This window comes from Dioscorea cayenensis, chromosome 6 (genome assembly GCF_009730915.1).
Source record: "Dioscorea cayenensis subsp. rotundata cultivar TDr96_F1 chromosome 6, TDr96_F1_v2_PseudoChromosome.rev07_lg8_w22 25.fasta, whole genome shotgun sequence".
Taxonomy (NCBI): Eukaryota; Viridiplantae; Streptophyta; class Magnoliopsida; order Dioscoreales; family Dioscoreaceae; genus Dioscorea; species Dioscorea cayenensis.
Window position 1 is genome coordinate 19,350,556 of NC_052476.1, and position 21,474 is coordinate 19,372,029.

Genomic DNA, 21,474 nt, shown 5'->3' on the forward strand with positions numbered 1-21,474 from the left:
TTCTAAGAACATCTCAAAAGGGACCGCAAATGGGGGCCCTTCAGAGCCTCATCAAATGATCGTTGATAGAGTTTCTTTGGCCCTGAAGCCCTCTTCACACTCCTACAACGACTCTGACCAAGTTATGAGCGAGCGACTCTGAAGAAGATGTTGGGGAACCATCAGAGGGGGAAGACCTTATAGAGCCGGCCGGATGATTTAATGATGTTGGTACAATTTCAGAGTAGTCACCTAAAGGAGGCGTTATCTAGAAAGAGCACTCAAATATAGATGACCTTCCACAAAAAGGGGAGGGTGGTAACTGAGGGGGAAGAACTTTGAGCTCTCGGTGTCCTCTTCCTTCATTTTCTCTTCTGAATGATTATGATCCTGCCTGATTCTGTGGCTATTTTAGCTGTTTTGATTGTTATATCTTTACATCCTATTTGTGATATCATGTTTATGGATCTAACTAAAATCATTTACTGGAACTGAAGGGGTGTCTCGAGCAGGGATACCACCACCAGAATTTTTTATCTTATGCGGAAGTTTAAACCAGTCTTAATTTGCTTAGTAGAAACTAGAACGAATGATGATAGACTTCAGAGGTTTTGTTCAAAATTAAAATCTCAATGGAACTGGGCAGCGGTTATAGTGGAGGGGTACTCAGGTGGTATTCTTACAATTTAGAATAATAAATTAGGGTATGTCACCCCTTTGGTAAGATCCCGATATGCATTGCATTTGGTAATCACCACTAATAGGTCTAAGAGCTGGATTTTTTCAACAATTTATAATGCCTGGTGTAATAATCAACAAGGCTTAGCTAGACGATGGGCTCGTTTGGACAGCTGCATGGTTAACTTGGTGTGGTCTAACACTTTCGATAATTGCTTAATTAAACATCTTCTGAGGTTTATGTCTGACCATTCTCCTCTTTTTCTCTCTATTTATCCTCATAATTGATGCGGGCCGTATTGAGGAGATGGCATGCGCGTTCATGCGGAAGTGGGACTCGAAGTAGTCGAAGGGTATTTTTAGTAATTCACAGGGCGGTGGAGTTTTTTGGGTTTCTTGGGCCTAGTCTGATGGGAAATGGGCCAACAAACACAAGTCACAGTTTGCTGAACAAACTTGTGAGTCATGCATGATTTCGGCCAAATTCCATCGTTTAGGCCTCGAAAACCCTGATTTTGCTATTTTTAGTAATAATTGATTTCGCTATTAATTTGGCTAGAAATCTCTGATTTGTAAGCCGTTTATGCCGTTAGCATTTATTTTGTTAACTCTTTTATTTCTTGTCGGTATTTGAAAATTTACCATTTTTGGTATATTTTCGAATTATCTCCGTTTTAGGATTATTTTCATATCTTTGATTTTTTACTATTTAATGTAAGCCTATGGGCGAGAGTAAGATCAGTTTTGTAATAGTTATTCTCTTGAGTAATAAAATTTACTCTTTTTTTTTCAATTCCTGGCTATCTTTGATCAACAGGTTTTGAAGACTTGTACTGGGTATTCGTGCGTGAATCAACAGTTCGAGTATACCGTTGCATCAGTAACGTTCATAGAAAGAAAACCTTTCGTTTTAAAATTTTTTGGCTTGAGCATAAGGGATGTCATGAAGTGGTTAGGAAAGCATGGAATTCTTCTCCTCATTCTAACCCCATGCATGCAGTTTCTCATCTGATTTCACAAACTAGGCATCTGCTTTTAGATTGGAAGGCTAAAGGTTTACATCCTATTGATTCTGCTATAGAGATTTTGGAGAGTACCATTATTGAAGATGAAGAAAAGGATGGTCTAGGTGACTCTAATGATTTCCCCCCTCATTCTCTCTTTAGTATGTATAATAACCTCTTTGCTCTTCATAGATAGAACAAGCACTAAGTGGGCTCAATGAACTAGACTAATGTGGGTCCAGAATGGTGATAACAATTCCTCTTTTTTCTTTAATTCTGTTCGATATCGTAATCATTGTAGTTCCATTTCGAATATCATGGACTCTGATGCCAATGTACATACTGATCATCCGAGTATTAGTCAAAATTTTATTGATTTTTTTTTTCAGATCTTTGGAACGATCCGACTAGAAGATACATGCAAGAGATTATTAATGGTCTTCCGGATGAACTTCCCCAAGTCTCCATCAGGGAGGGAGAAGAGCTCATCAAAGATGTGTCAAAGAAAGAAGTATATGATCTTGACTAATCCCTCCCCACGGTAAGAGCCGGGACTGCTGGTTTAATGTAGAATTTTATCGCTTCTACTGGAATGAGATTAGAGATTCTATCTTCTCAGCGATCAGGTATTTTTTTCCTCACTCGATTTTGCCTAATAATTGGGGTAGAACCTTTATTGTTTTTACGAGTTCGAAAAACCCAATCCTAAAAGTTGTTCTAGATTTTCAGCCCAATTTCTCTTTGCAATATACATTATAAAATTATTTTGAAAATTCTTGCTAATCATTTGAAATGCTTGCTTCCTAGTCTAATTGGGAGAGAACAATGTGGGTTTGTCAATGGTGAGTACTCCTTTCTATAATATCATTACTCTGCGAGGAAGTGGCTCATTCGATTGACAATGATAACCCCCTCTAGGATGTTGATTAAGCTAGACATTGCTAAAGCTTATGACACTATGAGTTGGTTTGCAATTCTTGCTACACTTACTAAAATGAGGTTCCTTGGTAAATGGGTTAGCTGGATTAAAACTTGCATTTGTAATGTTTCTTATGCTTTGTTAATCAATAAAACTCCAACTTCCTAGTTTTCCTCTACTAGGGGTATTAGACAGGGGGATCCTATATCCCCTTACCTCTTTATTCTTGTTGGTCAAAATCTCACAACCATGCTCAATTATGCTCAATTCTAGTCTCAATCACAACTTTAACCACTTGATGTATGCTGACGATCTTATCCTCATTACTGAGGCCTCTAGAAAATCTACTAGGAATATTAAAAAGTGTCTCTCCTTTTATGGCAATTTAACTGTCCACAGAGTCAACAACTCTAAATCTAAAATTATATTTCCTAGTCGGTTTAACAAACATCTCTCTAACAGAATCTCCAGAATTTTAAGCTATAAGATTGGGTCTTTCCCTGTCACATACTTAAAAATTCTGATTTCTCCTAAGAGATTGGCACTCTCTTGTTTCTCCTCTATGATTGACAAGATTGAGAAGTCAATTTCCTTTTGGAAGAAGTCCAGAATTTCTCCTGCAGGGAAAACAATTCTTATCAACTCCTCTATCATGACTGCCCCTTTGTACTATCTCTCGGTGTATCATGTCCCCAATTTTGTTCTTGATCGGATAACCAAAAGTGCGAGGGGATCTCTTTTGGTCTAAGGATAGTAATAGAAAGGGCATCGACTCGAGTTAGTTGGAATGAAATAATGCTTAATCTATCCGGGGGTTTGTCGATTGGAACCTTGGTATATAAAAAAATCTCTCTTATATGCTAAGAATGTGTTTAGCATGCTTAACAAAAACAATGCTTGGTTGGTTTCTATCATGGAGAACAAGTATGGTGAGTTTGACTTATGGAAGGTAATATTCCTAGGAAATGCTGTTGGTTTTATAAAAGTATGTATCAAAATTCTTTGATTGTCGGGCCTTTCCTCTGGATGAATTCCATTAATCCTAGTATGACTACATTCTATCTGATCCTTGGTATTTTTGAGATTCAATTGCTTTTTAAACCTACATACTTAAATATGGATATTGATTATGATAATTTTCAAATTGCTGAGTTACTTGTAGACATTCATTGGAACATCCTGCGATCGAAAATATATCTTTGACATGTTTCTTAATGATAATATTCTCTGTCAAAGCAATATTAGTCTTGATCAGGGCAATCACTGGGTTTGGTTCCCCAAGGCCAATGGTACTAAATTATCCTCAATGATTTACTCTTTCTTTAATCTTGATAGGGTTAATGATCATAGTTGGGATGGTTGGAGTAATTTATGGCGTCTCAAGGTTGCTCCCCATGTTAAACATTTCATGTGGTTATTGTTTCACATGGCTGTTAAAACAAATGACTATCTTTATCGAATGAACATGGGACCCCAAACATTATGTACACTCTGTAATTTGAATCATGAGACGGTGGAGCATTTATTTCTTAATTGTTATAAGTCTCAAGATATTTGGAATCTAACATGTTCAGCTGTTGGAAAGCCTATTAATCTTTCAGATGGGGTTTCTTCGGGGATTTGGCTGAATCAAGAGTTATCAGGTAATGTATGTTTCATCCAATCTGTGATTGCATCAATTGTGTGGTATATTTGGAAAGCTAGATGCAATAAAATCTTCAACAATGAGCAACTGGATTGTCATAAGGTGTCTACCAGGGCCATAGGGCATGTCAGGGAGTATTTCTTTGCCCCTTCTCCTCATCTGGGGAGAAACTTTATACTGAACAATTTTACATTTGGTGATAGCCCAATTCTACTCACTGCAGGGCTAGGATTCATTGTGTCTGATTTTAACTCTACTATACTTTGTTCTGGATGTTGTGGATACCCTATGAACTCTATTGTTGATGCAGCATCCAAGTCTATATGTTTTGCTTTACAGGACAGGCTCAATTGGGGAATGCATATCAAGACTGTTCTGTCATCAAGTGTTGAACTAGTCTTGGCTGTGAAGCAAGGAAGGTGTTTGGATGCATGGAGGCTAAATTTGCAGATTGCAACTGTCAAAGAGCTTATGGCTGAGATGGGAAACCCTAAGCTGCATATTGTTCCTTTGAGCTGGAATAGGACCACTATATCTCTAGCAACTTATGGCCTTAATCACCATGAAGTTTCACTATTTCACCATGGTTGGGAGCTTTCCAAATGGTTGATGAAGAACTTTAGGGTTAGTGGTTTTTTATGTTAATTGTTCTTTTGTTGTTTCTCGTTATTTTGTGCCTTGTTTGTGTTTTGTTTTCTTTTTGTTTTTGGTTTTTGTCCGTAACCTAAACTCATTGTATTTTTGTTTTTAATTTTTAATAAAATAGCTCTTCGAGGCTCTTTCCCTACGCAGAAATACCCAATAGAGTGGCAATATAGAAGAATTCATGCTAAAAAATAAACTAAATACACAAGTTTATAATATATTAAATATGTATTTCATGCATTCATCAACAATACACTTACAAATTACATGATGACAATCACTACACTAATAATCTCTACTAATCGAAGAATTTCTACTAGATGCATGAAACATCATTTTTGTTTTGCTACCATTGCTACAACTTGCCAAAAATACTCAGCATCACAAGGTATTCTTGTTGGAGTCTAGCACCAACTAGGTGCTTCTAGACAATTTGATAAACCGACTCATTAAGTTGGTTAGAACCTTAGTGATAATTCTAGCTACAAGCCAGCTGAAATGCCACATAAAAAGTTAAAGGATAAGTAGTTAAGCTTAAGTGTTATGCTTTGGAATTATCTTTATAGGTGGCATTTTCTAAGCATCCACAGCTGATAGAGAAGATTAATTTGGTCTCTTTGATCTTCAAATGAGAAAGAATCAGCTGCAATTGTTGACTCAATCTTCACCCTTACCGTCATATGAATGTTGAAGCTTTGGCCTGCCGGAATCTGGTGAGAGACAAACTGTTCGACAAAATACCCTGAAGTCTTTCAGGTGTTTGTAGAAATGACTGATTTTCCTTGTTCTGGGTTTCCTGTTCAATATGTCAACATGGAAGAGAGAACAAAGTTTAAAAACTTGACCAACCAACTACATCCTTCCACTTGCTAGCATTATATTTCAAAAGTTACACAGATAACCAGACAACAACTCAAGCACTCATTGGTCATTGGTCAGTGCAACCCTGCAACCCACTACTATCCCATTGGTTACACACAAACCTAGGTTTCATTATCATTGATCAGACACTAACATTGAGAGATTATGTCTCATATACCAAGGAAACACTGACCACAAAGACTAGTCAAACTTCATTAACTAAGACATTAAACCTACTTTTACTAATCAAAACACTGCCAGCTTCTCAGACGATGCCATCCTGCTTCTCAGGCTATGCCATTCTGTGTTTGGTGCGAGCCCATGCTTGCACACTACCGCCCTCCACTTTCAACACTCCTCCACACCATGCAACCGGGCCATTCTTCACCATGCTCTTACCTGTCTGCCCATCTTCAATCACATCTTCAACAATGAAAACCACCATGCTCGAAGCTTAGAGAAAGCTTTAGATAATCATGCAAACCGTCACTAAAACTCTATAAAAAGGACTCTATGTACATGAGTTTAATCAATGAAGTAGTTTATGAAATTTCAAGTGTACTTTTTTTTTCTCTAAACCCATCTTCTTGTTTTCTCCTCTCTTTTATTATCACTCCCACTTTCAAGCATTCATAATTCTAACAATTCTCAGTATCCCTTGTTGTCGGTAATTAAACTCTCTGGTCGCCATCTATAACAATGGGTCCATCCTCTGGTCTCTACTCAAGAGCTCAACTTGCATCAAGAACTTCTCAGAGCACTCATCCTGCTCTCTGACAATCACCGGCACCTCTAGCTCGTTGTCGTTCTCATCAATCAATCTCTCATTCATAGCCACCGGTTGGCTTTCTTCTCTCCTCCAATGCACCATTCTCTTCTCTTAGTACTAAATAGTTTGTTTGATGATCTTGTTCTTTCTATGTGTTTGCTCATATGTAGATAGATAGAAGCATGAAATAGGTTGACAAGTTTGACTGAAAAGGGCATGGAATGGTCAACTTTGAAGGTTGCTTTGACTTGTCGAAGTTAAATGTACTCACAGTCAAGAGTGAGATTTAGAAAGACAAATATTTTAATTTTGTAGGATATTAGATTTGATGGTTAAAAAAAAAAAAGGGTTCACGTACGCATTTTTCTCTCTTAAATTTTTATGAATTAAAAAATAAATTACAGACTCTCTGTAATAAAAATTTAATATAATGTTGTTTATCTTTTTGTAAATTTTTAATAGACTATATTTAAAGAATATTTTCTTTTGTTTATCTTTGTGTGGGTATCAAACCTCATAATCTTACTAAGCATATATAAGTAACTTTGATTTTATGTAAATAACCATAAAAGCGATTTCACTCTCTTTTTCTTAAATCTCTTCGATCCTCCAAGTTGACAATATATATATATATATATATATGTTGTATGCTCTTGAAATAACTGAACATGTTATTTATGTGTATGAATATAGTCAAATATTAACTAACATTATCATAAAAGCTTTCTTTTCTTGATTCTCTTTATATGTTGGATTTTTAAAGCAAGACAAAGGTTAAATTGGTTATATATATATATATATATATATATATATATGTCTCTGAGCATATGCTCAGAGAGAAGTGTACTTTATACATATTAGACAGTACTGGATTTCAAATTACTCTACTCATATTAATTAATTAATTCATTCACCATTTTAATCTTGTTATTGGGTTAGGTGTATCCGTGTATGTTGAACTTCAACCTAATTTATACATATATTAATGCTCAAGCAGTCAACGGTATAATAAGTTTCAAGTGATATTAAAAATGAACAACCCTTGGAATATTCCTTAAATTGATGAGGAGATTCATTATATATATATAACGAAAACCGTATGTTATTGTTTTATGTTCACATAATCTTGATATTATATTTTATGCAAGGATTGCTTTTAATAACTAAGATATCGCTTTCAATGATAATAAATTAGAACTTCAGCTAAAACTAATTAATTAAGCATATTTGCAAACGTACTAGAAAGCTTAGTATTAATAGATAATTATATCAACTGATCATTAAACAAAAGCACAACTTGCAAATATGCATGCTCTCACATACAAAAGCATGCAACGTCTGCTTATTCTCAACAGAACATAGATGCATGAGTGTATATATATATAGTTGATGAACTTGAGATGGTGGTATTAATTGGCAGGCCAAGGCTTAGCTTAGAGTATGCCAACTGTTTCCTTGCTCAACTGGAATGCTTTGGCAAGAAGAACATCAGAAATCAGAGGCTTTGATGTACCAAACACAGGCCAAGTCTTAGCTTGGAGTTTGTCAACTGTTTCCTTGCTCAATTGGAATGCCTTGGCAAGAAGGACATCAGAAATCTGAGGTGTTGATCCAAACACATTATTACCAGCTATGATCGCACCAGGATTTTGGCTGTTGAACGCCGCTAATGCAACTGCTTTTGAATGGCCATAATTCATATTGAAGTGTGTAAGACCTTGAGGGAATACGAAAACATCACCGGCAGATAAAACCTTTGAGTAGAGTGTATCATTGGGACTAGAGGAGACAAAACCAGCGTAAATTGTGCCTTCAAGAACAATAATGATTTCCGAAGCACGAGGATGAGTATGAGGAGGGTTAACTCCTCCAGGAGCATAGTCAATGCGAATCAAGGAGAGTCCAAGAGTGTTCATTCCTGGGAGTTGAGCTACTGTTGCTCCAGCTATATTAATACCAAGAGGATTCATTTTCTTAGCAGGCTTGTTGAAGCCGGAGAGAAAGAAATCTTCAGCTTGGACTGTCGTAGGATTTTTGCACACAAACCCATTCATCAACACTGCATTACATGCTTATTTGTTAGCATATATATTAAGAATAGATAATATCAACTTTAATTATTAATGTATATTGAAAAAGATGGTAAAAAAAATTTGAATAAGTAGTAATGCCTTGAGAAGTAAGATCAGCAACACAAAAGTCTTGGAGAGGACTTGGATCAAAAGCAAAGCAAAGAGACGAAGTTATTGTGAAAAATGCAAGAAAGATGAATGCTTGATTTGCAGTGGCCATTCTTCACAACTCTTGTTTAAAAGATAAATTAAGAGATGATGAGTAGGGTGGAGGTACTGAGATGGTGTTCATGGGCTTATATACATCTCTTTTTTGAGGGCTTAAAAAAAAAAAACTACACAGTAACTAATAGAAGCTCTAGGGGATTTTTTTTTTTTATTAAATGAAAAAGTCATAAAGGTTTGGTTCATGTTTGGTGAAATAGATTTTCAATTTTTTAATATGATTGATAACTGAAATTAGCTTGTGAAAGTCACTAGAAATGGCAGGAGGTCATTTGATTGTTACTTAATTTGGTACCCACTGGAGCATGTTGAATAATATTTGTACTCTTTAAAAATCCAATAAATATCTAATGTTTTTAGTTCATTAATTTGATAAATAACATTTGCAAATTTTATCTTTATAAATTCTTTTAACTTATTAAAAATTAATAATAATGTAATATGCATTTCAATGAAGGTTTGAAAGCGAGCATCCCTTCCTTTGCATCAAAACAAACTCAAACTCAATCAATTTGCCTCATCTATATACACTCCTAATAATAAATGAGTTGAACGTTTTATTTAAAATACCTAATTTATGGAAATATTATATATATATATATATAACCCTTATAAAAAAAAGCAAATTCAATCAATCTTCTAAACTTGTCTCTCATTTATCTATCTGTCCTTCCATAAACAATTCCTTGCATTTAAATTTAAATGTACCTTTTTCTTTAATATAATTTGTTGTATATTGATGATGAATATAGTTATTATCATCATATCTTTTAATGCACAGAAATAATCATAATATGCTAATTATGACTTTTTAGATCATCACATGGATGCTGTTAGCTTAGGTATAAGTTAAAATACATCTTTCATCTTTTATATGTCTATATAATGATCAATTAAATATTATTTTATTTATAAATTTTCCAATATGTTCATAGACACAACTGTGTCATCATTTTGTAAACTATATACAGTATACGCTGAATCCATATTCTAGTTATTGTGGTTTGAGCCATGACTTTCTTGGATTAAACTTTTTGGAGATGAATTTAACCCAATATTAATAGTTAGTCATAGGTATTATCTGCTTATTTTAAAAACAAAATTAAACATGTGTTCATGTAATTCATAATATTGATCCAGTTATTATCAACCCAGAATTGAGCTTAAAGTTAATTTGTCGAAGGTGTACTTGTCTGTCATACATACATATATATATATATATATATATATAAAGAATCATGCGTAAAGCATCTAACCACCAACTTAATTTGGATTTTTTATTTTTATTTTTATTGGATAACTATCAGAGTTGATAATGTGTTATATCATAACTTAATCAAACAAAATTTGAATATGACAAATAAATAATATGCTTCTATTAATCGAATATGACATTTTACCATTTCAAATGACTCTGTCAAGCTAATTAAGTTATCAATCATATTATGAAACGAACAAGCTCTATACATATTTGATATTTTGTAAAATTGAAGAACTACTTCACCAAAAACAACTTAAACCTTACGGGCAATTTCTTTCATAAAAGAAAATCACAGCACTTATCATCTCTTTATTAATCTTTTAAGCAAGAGTTGTAAACAATAGTTATTGCAACTCATTGCAACTCATGCATACGTCTTTCATGCATGTCTCACAATAAATTCATCCTTTTATTCTATGTACTCTCTCCGTTTCTTAAATCGAATCTCACATACCAAAAACTTAATTATTTCATAAAATTTTATAAAAAATTAGTTACCTTTTCAAAATTACCCCTAATTTATATTTTCAAATTTCTTTCTTATATTTAATTCTAAGAAGAGAATTGAACAGAGTGTTAAGGGTAATTTTGAAAAAAAAATAATAAATGCTTCTTGATGTTAGAAAATGTCAGATAAAAAAGAACATGGATTTGCGACAAATAAAAAAGAACGGAGGGAGTATATAATTAAATCCATGTTTTGTATTACATTAGTAACAAACTGATGTAGCGATAATCTTGAAACTGTTGATCCGCGCACGAATGCCAGTAACAAGCCTTCCAACACATTGATAAAAAATAACCAGGATTGGGCAAAAATTGGAGTAAACTTTATTACTTGATAAAGAACTATTACAAGACTGACCTCCTCCTAGCCCGTAGACTTACAATAAATAGACCCAAAGAAAAATGTGAAAGAAAACCCAAAAAAAGAGAAGATTCGAAAATTTGCTGGAAACATCTAGTTTTCAAATTTTAGTAAGAAAATAAAAGACTTAACAAATAAAAGCTAATGACAAAAATGACGTACAAATCTAAGATTTCTAGCCCAAGATATAATCAAACAAATATTACCATAAATGGCCAAATTGTTATTTTTGAGGCCAAGATTATAGAATTTGGCCAAATTTCTGTATGCCTCACTAGCTTGTACAACAAGCTCGTGATTTATATTCTTTGACCCATTTTCCATCAAGTGGGACCCATAAAACAACTAAACTCTACCGCCCGAACAATTACCAAAATGCGCCTACTAGTTTAAATCTCATTTCTTCATGAAAGCATAGGTCAGTTCCTCAATATGTCCCGCATCACAAACATGAGTATGCAATGTAGTAGTGTTCGTGAATGGGTTTGTAAGTTTGTCTTCAAAATAAACAAACATGGTCAGCTATATTAAGAATGGTAAAAAACTAATTAAGAATTATTAATAGTGTTTATCATTAATCATTTTCATCTCAATTAAAAAGAATGATCAATTAACTGATTAAGAATATTGATAAATTTGTTTATAGATTATACAAGAATTAATGACAACAGTTGATTAAAAAACTTGAGAGTAAGGAACTAAATATGCTTTGTTAGTTCCTCCGGTGTGGTTTGTGGGTATTAAGTAGCACTTAAGCACTCATAGAAGTCTCACACAAATCAATAAAGAAAAAGCACACAAACAAACACAAGGAGACACACAACGTTGGTAACCCAGTTCGGCGTCCACTCGCCTACGTCTGGGGGGCCAAGCCCGGAGATAAACAATCCACTAAAAGAGGTAAAAATAGATGAGTACAAACACTTGTCACTCACACTCTCAACAATAAAGATCACTACCCTCTCTAGATTGTTTGGTGCTCACACACTCTCCTCAAAGAGTCACTCAAGAGTCACACCTTACAATCTACGAGCAAGGTAACTTATATAGACGCCTCAACGTCCCAAATATAGCACATACCTCTTTTAGAATCTCCGCGGCTACTAATTTAAAAACCTGCCAAAATTAGCTGTTGCAACTCCTGTTGTAACATAAGTTGCAACATGGCCCTGACTGCTGACTTGACTGAGTTCTGGTTACGTTGCGGACGACCTCAAGACCCATCAACCTCCCGGTCATGCTTAGTCCGAGTCGATGCAGCCAAATCTCCCGATCCCGACTGCCGGCAACTAGCCTACCTCCTCAGCTCCTCATCACGCAGTCCCCTCGCAAGGGGCGCACGTCCTTGTGCGTCTTCCATGAAACTTGCCAAACTTCTCCTAAATTTGGTCTTCAAAGATTCTCCAAACTTGATCTTCAATTCACCCAAGTTTGGTCCTCAAATCTTGCCGTTAATAGACTTCAATGATTCTCATCAAGGATTCTTCAAATCATATCTCCTTCATTCACACCATGAATAGATCTTTCTTTAATTAAGCTCCACCATATTTAATCTTCAATCAAATCACCTAAATATGGTCTTGATATGATCTTGTCTTCAAGTTGTAAGGCATTGCCAAAAATAACTCCACCAAGATCTTTAAGATAGCTTCACCATGATCTTCAAGATATTTGGCTCCATGTTAGAGACTTACTAAAAATAGCTCCATCAAGATCTTCAAGATGTCTGCCTTGCATTCCAAGTCTCCTTGCCATGTCACCATGCTTGCCACATCATCAATTATGCTTTGTCACCTTGGTTGCCACGTCACTTGGTCTAGGTGTCAAATCATGCCAATAAATAGTGCGGTTGCACTAACATGCTTGTTTACACAATAAGCAAATATGGAGTTATATCTATATAAACATTCTCAAAATATACTTAAATTTGTTTTAGATGAAATTCATAAATCTATATAATTGAGATCTCTTATTTGGACTCAATGCAAATTAAAAAAATTATCAGCCAATTTAAATTTAAGAGATTTAATGTTTCATCACTTCAATATAATTTAAAAAATTAGGCTACTTAATTTATTAATCATAAAAATTGTTAATTAAATATTCATGAATTATCCACAAATTTATATGCATATTGAATAGATTTTTCATCTAATTTGAAATTTCAAATAAAATTAAGATTTGAGAGTTTTCAACCACAACAAGCAACTAATCAATCTCATATATATATATATATATATATATATAAAACTTAAGCAATTTGATTGGTTCTTAATTAACTTGAATTAGACATATTGAAATTCTTGTCCTTAATTAGGTGAAAAATTAGCTCATTTGTTTTAAACTTTTACCAATGACTTATTCCCCTCATTTCTACTATTTTATTAGAGTTCATGTAAACATTAAGTATATATATATATATATATAGTTAATCCAACATTATAGACCATTCCATGTAAATATTTGCTTAATTATTTACCAAAATCGGTCACAGTGAATAGTTCTTAAAATATGTATGGATTGTATTTTATTAGATTTTCAAAACTTATATATAATGTATTTAATTCAATAAATCCTTTTAACTCTGAGAATTTCCATCCTTTTCACAATGATCAACTAGTGGATTGTTAAAAGCCATGGTTGTTGTCTTCAGTTGAATGATTGATAAAAGCCATGGTGATCATCCTATTCACAAGTTTCATCCCTACTTTCAATAAAGCTCTCTTGACCAAGTGATGGTGGAAAATCTACACTGGACATCAAGGTTGCTAGTTTAAAATCATTCATTTAAATTATCTTAAATGAGGACCTCCAGGGTCACTTTTCCACACACCGCCTAGAAATAAATCTTCATCTGGGCTGGTATTACTCCGATTCTACCTTCCTTTAGATCCTACACCTCGTATCACAAAGATTTGGACTTCTTAGATTCTCTCCTTAGATGTGCGACAATGCACTATCTTGAACCTTCTCTCTAAAGCCATTTTCTGGAACCTCTGGCTGGAACGAGATAGTCTTATTTTTAATCAAAAGTTTCTGTCTCGAGCTTCTTTGATGTATAAAATTTCTCACTTGTTACTTGCTTGGATTTCTGCAATCAGAGGCCCATCTCAGCAACTCTCTAGTGCCTCCATTCAGCTTGTTAAACGCTCCCTCGATTTTTTGAGCAGTAGATCAACCGACCTAGCCAACAACGCGACGCCTCCACAGCCTAAGGAGTGATCTATCGTCTGTTCCAACTGAGAAGACCTTTGTTACCTCTAGGTGGGCTTCGTCATCTCGGTCGCCCATTGTTTGTTCTTCCGTCTTTTTCCTTTGTTTACGGGTGCTTCACCCCTGGTGATGCCCTCCTAGTTTTCCTATTTATTTTTTTTTTATGTTCTTTTCTTTCCTGTTTTCTTTGTTGTGTTTGTCCGTCTGTTTGTCTTGTTCCGTTTGGTTGCTTAAATAAATCCGTGGTTTATCCACTTCAATTAAAAAAAAAAGTTTAGAAGATGGTGTAAATAATGATGGTTAAGATATTAGTTACATATTATTAATAGTTTTCTTAGACTTAATTCAAATTTCATATACTCGGATTAATAGAAGGAAAGAAGATTATATTAAGGGAGATCGAAATAATTAATAGTGCAAGTGCATGTCTTTAAGATCACTATTATGTGAAATAACATTTTATGAAATGAAAGTCTCAATTTTAATTATATAAATTATTAACTTTTCCAATTTTAAATGTGATTTTAATAGTTATTATTTAACTTAGCCATGACAATTAAATAGTAAGTGCCAAAGTTTATATGGAAAATTTTCCCATTTTTCACTTTAAATATTTAGATGTTAATTAACGTTAATGAAATGAGTTAGTTTGGGATTAGAAAAAAAAAATCTCTAGTTTAATGTGATTTTAGACTTGGAAACGCAAGCACATCTTTAAACATAAAAAATAAAAATAAAAAACTGATTTAATATGTACATGTTTTAATATGTGTTATTTAATATCAAAACTATAAATATTTAATTTTTCTTCCATGGATATGAAAAATAAATTTAAATTATATGAATTTTGCACTAAAAGGAGATTTTATAAAAAGAGATTTTATATTATAGGGGAAATATTTTTAAGTGCAAGTAATTAAAAATAAACTAATATATGAGACTGCGTATTCTAAAGATATAAGATTAGCATTCAATGGCCCCTGATCTAACAACCCCATTAAATGTTTACATATTTTTAATTTACAGACGTCCTCATAATACACAACCTTATATATATATATAAACTCTCCTCGAATATATGACTAACTATATAGTACATATATCTAGCTATATATATGAGGCTACATTTTGGAGACGTCCATCGATTAAAAATCTACTGGATATCTTCGGAGGCTGTTGGATCAGCATAAAATAGCCCCCAAAACCCCCATTCCTCCTCCACCAATCCCCCGGTCCGATTCTTCCCAACCCTTTTCTCTTCCCCTCACCGATTCTTTCTCTCTTTACTTTATTCATGATCTGCGGACGCGTCTGTAACGCCTACAAATGACTTCTTTAATATATATATATATATATATAAAGAAAAAGAAGCCATTCTTATGTTTTTCTTTGAAACATATATAGACTCATGCAAAAGGTTACTGATTTAAATGGTGCATGGGAGCATCTTGGTGATGACAACCATAAAACCATAAGCAACTTTCTTAATCTTTCTCAAACAACTTTTATCACTGTCTTCATGCTGCAAGTCATTAAAAATAACTTAAATCAAACTTAATTTGTTTGATGAATGCATGAAAAATGAATTTACACACCACAAACACATTAAGAAGAAAAACAAGGGGAAAAAAAAAATTTAAAACAGTTCTGTTAGTTCCTCCGGTGTGGTTTGTGAGTATTAAGTAACACTTAAGCACTCATAGAAGTCTCACACAAACCAATAAAGAAAAAGCACACAAACAAACACAAGGAGACACACAACGTTGGTAACCCAGTCAAGGCCCACTCGCTTACGCTCTGGGGGCCAAGCCCGGAGATAAACAATCCACTAAAAGAGGTAAAAATAGATGAGTACAAACACTTGTCACTCACACTCTCAACAATAAAGATCACTACCCTCTCTAGATTGTTTGGTGCTCACACACTCTCCTCAAAGAGTCACTCAAGAGTCACACCTACAATCTACGAGCAAGGTAGCTTATATAGACGCCTCAACGTCCCAAATATAGCACATACCTCTTTTAGAATCTCCGCGGCTACTAATTTAAAAACCTGCCGAAATTAGCTGTTGCAACTCCTGTTGTAACATGAATTGCAACATGGCCCTCGATCGCGACTTGACTCGAGTTCCGTTACGCTATGGACGACCTCAAGACCCATCAACCTCCCGTCATGCTTAGTCCGAGTCGATGCAGCCCAAATCTCCCGATCCCGATCGCCGGCAACTAGCCTACCTCCTCGGTCCTCATCACGCAGCCCCTCGCAAGGGGCTGCACGTCCCTGTGCGTCTTCCATGAAACTTGCCAAACTTAGTCTTCAATCTTCCAAGTTTGGTCTTCAAAGATTCTCCAAACTTGATCTTCAATTCACCCAAGTTTGGTCCTCAAATCTTGCCTTCAATAGATCTTCAATCAATCAATTCAATCATCAAGGATTCTTCAAATCATATCTTCAATTGGTCTTCATTCACACCATGAATAGATCTTTCTTTAATTAAGCTCCACCATATTTAGTCTTCAATCAAATCATCTAAATATGGTCTTGATATGATCTTGTCTTCAAAATGTAATGCATTGCCAAAAATAACTCCACCAAGATCTTTAAGATAGCTTCACCATGATCTTCAAGATATTTGGCTCCATGTTAGAGACTTACTAAAAATAGCTCCATCAAGATCTTCAAGATGTTTGCTTTGCACTCCAAGTCTCCTTGCCATGTCACCATGCTTGCCACATCATCAATTATGCTTTGTCACCTTGGTTGCCACGTCACTTGGTCTAGGTGTCAAATCATGCCAATAAATAGTGCGGTTGCACTAACAAGTTCAACTACACATGCACTAATTCTCATCCTTGTCCAATTGCTCCCAGTCAAAGACAAGAAACTTCTAACCACGCAACCATTACCTCATGCATATGTTTATATATATGACAAGTTGGATACTTAATACTTTATATATATATATATATATATATAAGAGCATTTGATCAAAGAGGAAAATATATATAATTAACTTAATTAATTTGTCTCTTCGAAGAACATATGGACCTTCGCAAAGAAGAAGGAAAGTGATCGGTTTTCAAGTTGTACATATATATGCAAGGCATATAAAAATAAATAAAAAAAATCATCATGATTACCAACATCTAATCACAAATTAAACTTCATCTCTTCAAAAAAACATTTATATGCAGAGGAGTCAATCTATATATTCAAAATGAACACAAAGCTTCAAGTTGTCTCTTAATTTATATATAATACACTTACAAATTACATCATGATAATCACACACACACTAATAATCTCCACTAGCTAGATGCATGAAACATCATCTATGTTTTGCTACCATTGCTACAACTTTCCAAAAATACTCAACATCACAAGTACTAATCTCAGTATTCCCTTGTTGTCAGTGGCCAAACTCTCTGGTCACATCTCCAACAATGCATTGTTAGAATTTTATAAATGCATGAATGGACCCATTATATATTAGGAGGTGTGGCTTTTTAATTAAACTTGATAATAGGGTCTTATACCAAAAACCCAAGGCTTATTGGCTTAACCCTATGCTTATATTTATGCCCTTTATTTTCTTTGTCCCTGGCTGATGTGGGAAAGAGCATAGAATGGTCAATTTTGAAGGCTGCATTGACTTGACGGAGTTGAATGAGTATGCACAGTCACCGCAAGAAAAAGAACTTATACCGGTGGAAATATCTACCGCTATAGACCCCTCAATACCTTTTTATAGCGGCAGATAACCAATTAGCCATTATATTCTTGGTCCCTTATCTTTCTTTGTAACAAATGTACACTTTCGCCACCATTCCATCTGTTAAAGTTTGAGCTGCACAATCATCTGTAACAGCGTAAAATTTTGCCACCATAAAACTTATAGTAGCGAAACATTTTTGTCGCTATAAGTCTTATAGATTTTTTTCAGCATCCTATAGCAATGGAAAAATCTGCTGCTATAGATCTTGCAACTCAAATTGGTACTAAATCCTATTAATTGAGTAAATACTTCAATAGCTAATCAAATATGTTTTTAATAAAATAGATATATACATACACACATGAGATAACATCAAAGACTACATTAATGTTTTAAATTATTCATCTCACACCAATAAAAGTTAAAAAATGATAAACTAAAGAACAATTTTTTTTTTTATAATCAATATACATATTATAAGAAAACACACACATACAAACATAAGTGTGGACCCCGCCCTTAATTAGAGTCTGCTTAAGTTACTAAACATGCTTACCTTCCCCTTAATCCATTATTTTGGCTTCTTGCTATGATAAGCTTGCGAAGGGAGGAAAATATGGAAGGATTCTCGGATTCAGTCCCATCCTTGTCGGCTGGCAATAATTCCTCATTCCTTTGCCTTATCTCTACCCCTCCCTTGCTTTCTTCCACCCTTTAACCTCATTCTCCTCTCCATTGAACCCTCAAGAGTGAAGAACTTTACCGAGCACTGTAGCGGCGACGATTAAACCGGGGAGGAGTTCTTCAACTTGTCAACAATCTAGAGGTATTTACTGAAGGTTGTCCACATTGTCCGGAAGATAACTTCTCTTTCATGCATGATTGTTGTTAGCTTGTTGCTTATGTTTGCATGAGGTTGTTGTTTGATTTTTTCTTTGTGCTTATCTTTGCATGAAAACCCTCTCTTTATGCATGTTGAAACTTGCTCTTGTGCCTCTTGAAAATCTTTAGTTCTTGGCCTCCAAGCTACATAAAGTTTTTACTCATGGAACCATCTATATGTTTATGCAATTATGTTTGAAACCTAAGCCAAAAACCCAAGTTTTTGCTTGCCTAATGAATGTATAGTTTGTAGTTATGGCATGTGTTGGCCCTTGCAAATTTCTGCATCCTTGTGCATGACTTTCTAAGGCATTTATATTTTTTTGTTACCAGAAAAACTAGTGAACTTGATCCCTTTTCTTGAGTTTTTCATCCCTACTTGTTTGCATGGAAAACAAAAGATTAGAAGCCTCTAAGATGTGGTCCGGTGTTTAGATCAACGTGCTTTTCAAATAAGGTTCATAATACTTCATATTTGGCCATTTCTTACAGCTGGTAGTTGGTTGCATGTCATGCTTTGATTCTATAACCATCAAGTATAGTATAAATATTTATATACATATCGACTTTTTGGCAGCCTTTTGAATATAGTAGTATATATATATCCACACATGTTGGTTCTGCAACCATAAATATGTGATAATATATACATGCATGCATGCATTGATTTGCTACTTGTGCTAGGAGACTTATTTCCATCCTTGTTTCTCTCACCTCCTGTTCTTGTTCTTGTTAATCACATCATTGTTATTACCATTAGTATTAGTATTATGCTAGGTCTACTTGTAGACACTTTCAAACTGTTGTTGCTTTAATTAGGTATTTAGACATAGTTCGATGTCTTTATTATAGGACCACCGTGAGGCATTTATTTGGATCTCAATTGGGATTAGACTATTGTCAAGTAAGTAATCCCTTGAACCCTTGTATTTAAAATTTTGTTAATTTTAAATTTATTATTTATTTATTTATTGTTATTTTCATTTCTTTGAAATTTTCTGAAAATTATTTGTGATTATTCATTGAAATTTATGTTGCGGGAATGCCATCATATTTTATTGCTTATATCTTAGATAAATAACCCCTAGGCTTAGTTGGAATATAGTATTTTTTTTATCTTACCAATCTTTATGCTTATTTATTTTCCCTTATCAACCAAATTTTTATAATAATATTTTTTTTACCATCCAATCATACAACATGATGATTTGGAATTAAAATCTTAGTCATTCAAATAGAATCAAAGGGTTGGTAAATTTTGGATAATTATTTATTTATTATTATTTATATCATTTTCTTTATGAGATATATTAGTGGGAATTTACCTTTCATTGCCTCATAATGTGGGAGTTTGGCAAGATTTGGAAGTTGGGAATCTTTTTTGTATTTAGCAATTATATTAATTATTTAATTGTTTTTATCATTTATTGTTTATTTATTTATTTACTTTATAATATTACCTGAATTTTTGAAAGATACGTGTGAAATTTCTGTATTCTTGACTTTAGAATCTGTATGAATATTTTGGTCTCCAAATGAACGATATGCAACCCTGTCAGTGAGGGGGTTAAACCCTAACCTTGTCGACAAGTAATTTTGGGAAAATGAGACTGCAGTTTCACACCGTGTCCGTTCGGTGAAATAATCAACGACCACCTGGTATTCAGCCTCGGGTCACTGAGGGATAAATAAATGATTTCTGTTATTTTGGCTTGGGTCTGTCACCAAAGATAAACAAATGACCTTTGGCACTTACAATGAATTTGGAGACATACTCTGGATTTTGTTATCTACGTTTCATCCTTTGGTTTTGATAATACTTATTAGTGCTATTGATTTTTGTACAATTTATTTGAACTTTTTGTTTTCAGTTTGTTTTGGATTACTTACTGGGCTAGTGAGCTCATAAATTTATTTTAAATCCTTTTCAGATCAGGTAGACCCAGGGATCTTAGAAGGCTTCCAGTAGGTGTCTTCTTTGGAATTATGTCTTATGACTTATGTCTTTGTATCGGTTGTACTATTGTTTAAGAACCTCCTTGTAGGTCATGTTGTATTTCATTTGCCTTGTATTTGAGTTTAGGTTGTAATCTTAAGTTATGCTCTTAATTGGTATTTTGTCAAGTTATTTTCTACTCCTAGTCTGTGTTTAGGTTTTGAGGCCTTGTAGGTTCACTGGGCCCCTCGTCCTATGGGTCTGCGGCTTTGTCAGCGCACCAACTTCGGGGCGTGACAATAAGCACACACAAGTATTATTAGTCTCTCACAACAACAAAGATAAATGCTTAAAAATCATATCAAACAAATGCGAGACAAGACCTATTAGTAAAATTTACTCAAGAAAAACTCTGACACTGCAGCAATAGCTCCTTTGCCACATTCCATTGGCTAAGTCAAAAAATCAATGAATCAATTTCAATCATCACGTAGACGCTTCTTGAAGTAATCTTAGAACACATTCAACCATATATTCCTTTGGGAGTTGGAACAAATAGTGCCTCTGATGCACCCAAATAAATATTTACAGCATCATTGCAAAAGAACAAGACTTTGCTGAACATGCAGTAGTTATTACTTGCACAAATTGTATGTATGAAAACCTTATAAGAACAGTGAATCTTTAATGCCATTTGGGCTTCTAGATACATTTAGGAAAACAAATAGGATTTGGGATTCTAGATATTACATGGTGCTCCTGCATAAGGGTAGAAGAGTTATCAATTCCAGAACTGAAATGC

General features: G+C 34.2%; 1 protein-coding gene across 1 annotated transcript; it reads right to left on the reverse strand.

Moving 5' to 3' along the window:
* Positions 1-7,933: 7,933 nt before the first annotated feature.
* Positions 7,934-8,792, reverse strand: LOC120263227 (putative germin-like protein 2-1). The gene is made up of 2 exons (XM_039271099.1): positions 8,672-8,792; positions 7,934-8,559 (listed from the first exon to the last, which is right to left on the reverse strand). Exons 1-2 carry the CDS (start codon positions 8,790-8,792, stop codon positions 7,934-7,936), a joined length of 747 nt encoding a protein of 248 aa, XP_039127033.1.
* Positions 8,793-21,474: the final 12,682 nt, after the last annotated feature.

Excerpts from the sequence above, each read along its gene's own strand:
- LOC120263227 (XM_039271099.1), bottom strand. The coding sequence starts at position 8,792 with ATGGCCACTGCAAATCAAGCATTCATCTTTCTTGCATTTTTCACAATA. Across the intron at positions 8,560-8,671 it reads TGCTGATCTTACTTCTCAAG|TGTTGATGAATGGGTTTGTG; the intron begins GCATTACTACTT and ends CATGTAATGCAG.